The sequence below is a fragment of the Octodon degus genome, unplaced genomic scaffold (assembly GCF_000260255.1).
Source record: "Octodon degus isolate 3935 unplaced genomic scaffold, OctDeg1.0 scaffold00017, whole genome shotgun sequence".
In the NCBI taxonomy this organism is placed as follows: domain Eukaryota; kingdom Metazoa; phylum Chordata; class Mammalia; order Rodentia; family Octodontidae; genus Octodon; species Octodon degus.
Window position 1 is genome coordinate 5,878,352 of NW_004524593.1, and position 4,729 is coordinate 5,883,080.

Below are 4,729 nucleotides of genomic sequence, written 5' to 3' on the forward strand. Positions count from 1 at the left end.
GATCAAACCTCAGTCGCTGAGCCTGCCTACATTTGTTTTTAAATGTACTTTCTTGTCTAAGTTTAATTCCTTGATGGGCTATACTGCAAGAATTTGTTTCATTAATTACCCTCATAACTTAGTAAAACTTCAAGAAATTCTATTAAAAAATGAATGCCAATAAATGAAGCTGCTCTGTATGAACAGCTAATGTTCTATCAACAAATTTATAATGCTAGTAGTAAAAATTATCAAAACAACTCACCTGTTAGTCTCTTTCGGACTACTACTTCCTTGTTCATCATCATCACTGAAATTAAGCTGCTCTGTGTAATCTACTTCCATCTGAGCACCTGTTAAATTAAGCCAGACTCAGGTTGACTGCTTAAAAACATCTAAAAACTCAGTGCTTAACTAATTTTTGTCTCTTACCTGCCCAACCTTCATCTGCTTCAGCATCTAGGTTATCAAATTTATCAAGTTCCTTCAGTTCTGATGCACTGAGGATGGATGGGCGTTCAGGCTCAGAAGCCCAGGAAGGAGGAGGGCCTCTTCCTCGAAGGCCTCTAATAAGGAGGCATAGTAGAAAAAGGTATGACACTGCATTAGGACAATATTAAAGTCTGAAATTTTGTTCACATTGAGGCATATGAAATATGTGGCACTATCACGGGTATAAAGAAGTTAACACTGATAAACAGCAACGCATTATATAATTCTTACGTATTTAAAAGCTACGACAGTTTTAAAAGCAATTCTTAAAAGATTTAAAATAACAATATGATTAAAATGAATTTCAAAATATACAATTTAACAAAAATCCATTCAAGAGGATGCTCAAATTTCATTCAGGAAAGGACTTGGGATTGGTTAATATCATGAAAGGAAAAAGGGAGAACCAAACACCTATGTTAAGATCAATGATTTCTTATTTTTTATTTTAAGCCAATTTTTCAAAATGAAGTCTATTTGTTCCATCACATTAGAGTTAGCCAATATCCTTAGTGGCAACTGTATCATGAGACTAGAAGAATGACTGAAGCAACACAGTCCACTTGCCATTCAGAAAATATGAGCATAGTCTTACTTGTTTGTTTCAGATAAAGAGGGTGGAAACCTCACTGGACCATGTAGAGGAGGATATGCCATCCTTGGATACTGCTGAAACATCTGAATGAAGGGAAAAAAAAACCCTTAGCAATCTAGTTATATAGAAAAAAAATCTGATGAGGCTGGAAATAACAAAATAAATGACTGGAAAATAAACAGCATTATCTGTTTATTTTACAGATATCTGTTTATTTTATCTATCTGATAGAGCCATTGGGAAGATCACTGCCTCTATCAAGTAACTACAGAGTAAGGTATGCCACAAAAAGAACCTCTATGTTCCATTTGTAAAGCGGCCAGGGAGACAGCTTGGTAGAATAATCGCTTGCCTGGCAAGCGCAAGGCCTGAGTTCAACCCCTGGTTCTGCCAAAAAAAAAAAAAGACACATGTTCCATTTGTAAAAATGTGTCAAAAGATTGTACAACACGAAAAACTTAAAAAGCCAGCATATGCACAACACATATCCCAGAAAACAGTAAAGCCTTTAACAAGATGCAAATACTTGAATGAAACAGTGTGAGCCTGGATTCTAAAGCAGGAGCTAGATGTACTGATGAAGTCAGTTCAAAGTAGGGAATAGTTTACAACACAAAGAACTGAGGGAAGAATGAAGGAGGGAGCTATTTGGAGATTTTCTATAAGCAAGGCACAGAAGATTCTTAATTAAGATACTGTATAGATTGACAATTATAAACTAAGCCCCCAAAATAGTCAAGTTCATGTGTTCTGTGGGAGCCTGGCTTTAAGAAGCTAAATCTACCAGATAAGACATAAGATACATTATGATGACATTAATACTATAATCTAGAAAGGAAGAGGTGTCAGTGAGTACATGGCCACTTACTAGTTGCTTGTGGCCAGGTCAATTTACGGTAATAACATGAAACTATTTTACCTTAATCATAATTTGCATCATGAAATAGTCTAGTTTTCCTAAACTTAAATGATTATATTACTTTATACTTGTAGAAAGGACATGCATAAACTATTATGCTGTCTGAAGAATTTTTTTCCTGGAAGAGTTAGAGCAAAGTTAATTTTACTGGGAGCTGAAACTCAACTGAAAAATGTGTGTGTTAGCTGGAGAACTACTGGTTATATCACACTTATAAGTTAGTAAATATAGCTGGGCATGGTGGTACATGCCTGTAATTCCAGCAGTGGGAAGGCTGGGATAAGAGGGTCACTGTGATTTAGAGGCCAGCCTGGGCAAAAACCCCCAAAAGTCAGTAAATACAAGGGCCAGCCAGATAGCTCAGCAGATTAATGAGCCTGCTTAGGCAGATAGAGGGACAAGAGTTTGATCCCCGGTGTGCCATGCGGGCCCTGCCTCCAGGGCATGCTGAGAGGGGCAGGAGACTAGGCATGTAATCCCAGCTCTTGAGAGGCTGGGAACAGGAGAATCACTACAAATCCGAGCTACGTAATGAGACCCTGTACTAAATACAAAAAAAAAAAAAAAAAAAAAAAAGTAAATACAGTACTTGATGAAAATATTTATAGTAAGTTATGTTAATTCTTTCTCATCATTCAAAGACAGTTTTATGTGGCCATAAATGCTTAAAGTTTAGGAATGTGCCACAAAATCAATTATGGAATTCTTAAAATCCTAATATAGAGAAGTGGTTTAAAGAATTTTTTATAATTGGTATTTTATTCAATTAAAATAGTTGCTGAAACTGGGAACTAAGCCCTTTTTTTCTTCCTTGTCTTACCCTACCCCACATCTGAAAATTCAAGAATTTCTAAAATTATAATATACAAATAATCAGGAGAAAAGTACTGGAGTATAATTTTTCAAAACCCGAAGATAAACATGTAAGATAGCAATCAGCCAGTTAAGCTTAATCATCATCTTCAACAGTCTACAACTCTTTGGGAGGTGACTGAACTGCAGCAGTGTCCTAATCATTAGTGCATTACAACACACTGAAGTCCAAAGGCAAGTGTGCTGTTGAAACGCAGATTCAGGCAGGAGCTGGGTCTTGGCGCGTGCCTCTGGAGGACACATCTCTGCCCCATACTCTGCCCTACGGCTCTCTAGCCCAGCTTTGGTCTGCCACACCCTTTTGCTGTTTTTGCCTTGGCAGCAGCACACCATGGACTAAATCCCTGAAGCCGTAAGCTAAATTAAAGTTTCCTTTAAATTGTGGGTGTGGAGTATTGTGTACCAGCAATGGGAAAGCTGACAAATTCAAGCAACTGTATATATTCCCCTCCACTATTCTATAATGGTTAAATAAAAATAATGCAAAACAACAGAAAATGCAATGGATATTTATACCTCAAACAGTTACGAATTAAAACACAAACTAAATAAATGCATGATCTAAAAAGTTATTCCCTCGGGCTGGTGAGATGGCTCAGTGGTCTAAAGCACCTACTTAGAACAAGCTTAGCAAAGCACAGGGACCGCGGTTCAATCCCCCAGCACCACATGCCAGTCAGTCCTGCCCCCTGGTGGGCTGAGCTGGCCACACACACACACATAAAATTTAAATAAATAAATAAATAAAAAATAAGTTATTCCCAGGTCAGGGATGTAGCCCAGCAGCACACTGCCTGCCTGGCAAGTATGAGGCCCTAAGAGTTTTATTTCTAGTACCCCCCCCCCAAATAAACTGTTCTTCTCTTTGAGTAATGCAACTTTGCAAAATGTGAATTTATTTACCCAGACATGTATAACTTGCCATATAACTTCATAGCAAGCTGACACAAACGAGAAGACACTAAACCTAACAACTAGTCTATAGAAGATAGTGCAATCAGAAGTACATATTAAATATAACCATGGGGGGCTGGGGACATAGCTCAGTAGAATAAGCACTTGCTTGGCAAGTACAAGGTCCTGAGTTCAATCCCCAATACTGCAACAACAACAACAAAAAAAGATAACTGTGAAGATGGAACCAGTAAAACGTGAACTCCAAAAAACACCAGAGTAGTAACAAAATTTACCAGACAGACTTCAAAGAAAATAACAGATGGAAACAAGAAGATTCTTAAGGAGAAGATACTGCCTGGATCCTGTGAGACAGAAATTGGAATACTGATATATTTGAGGATACTAAGGAATTACATTTTCTTTCTGATATAATAAATGCATTGTATACCTGCTCCCAAGTCTTTAGGATTTACTTTCATAATCTGAAAGAAGTATGGAAGGAAGGGAATTTACTGTGCTATTATCTTTATTTTTATAGATGTTTAAAATTTTCTGCTCAAAATTTAAAGGACACTAATAAAAAACCTTCAGAATTAAAGTCAGTATTTTAAACTTTTCATTGTGCTTTCAGCAATTTGATAAACACTATGGACCACTTCTAGGCAAAATATTTAAATTTATAAAGCAAAATAGCAACACAAAGAATAATTACATCAAAATTCTAGTACAACATTTCACAAACTTATTTATGATATAGTAATATACTTCTTCATTAAATCAATAAATAAGAGAACTAGGGCTGGTGAGATGGCTCAGTAGTCTAAAGCACCTACTTAGAACAAGCTAAGCTAAGCAAAACACAGGGACTGCGGTTCAGTCCCCCAGCGCCACATGCCAGTCAGCCCCGCCCCCTGGTGGGCTGAGCTGGCCACACACACACACAAAATAAATAAATAAATAAATAAATATTAAAA

The 4,729-nt window shown here is 37.0% G+C and overlaps 1 protein-coding gene across 1 annotated transcript in view; it reads right to left on the reverse strand.

Moving 5' to 3' along the window:
- Prrc2c (proline rich coiled-coil 2C) overlaps positions 1 to 4,729 on the reverse strand; it is a 127,005-nt gene that overhangs the window by 88,946 nt on the left and 33,330 nt on the right. Inside the window, exons 7-9 of the mRNA XM_023710188.1 lie at positions 1,067 to 1,149; positions 412 to 545; positions 245 to 332 (exon numbers count right to left, since the gene is read on the reverse strand). Of these exons, the coding sequence (XP_023565956.1) occupies positions 245 to 332; positions 412 to 545; positions 1,067 to 1,149 (305 nt within the window). The remainder of the gene's footprint in view (positions 1 to 244; positions 333 to 411; positions 546 to 1,066; positions 1,150 to 4,729) is intronic.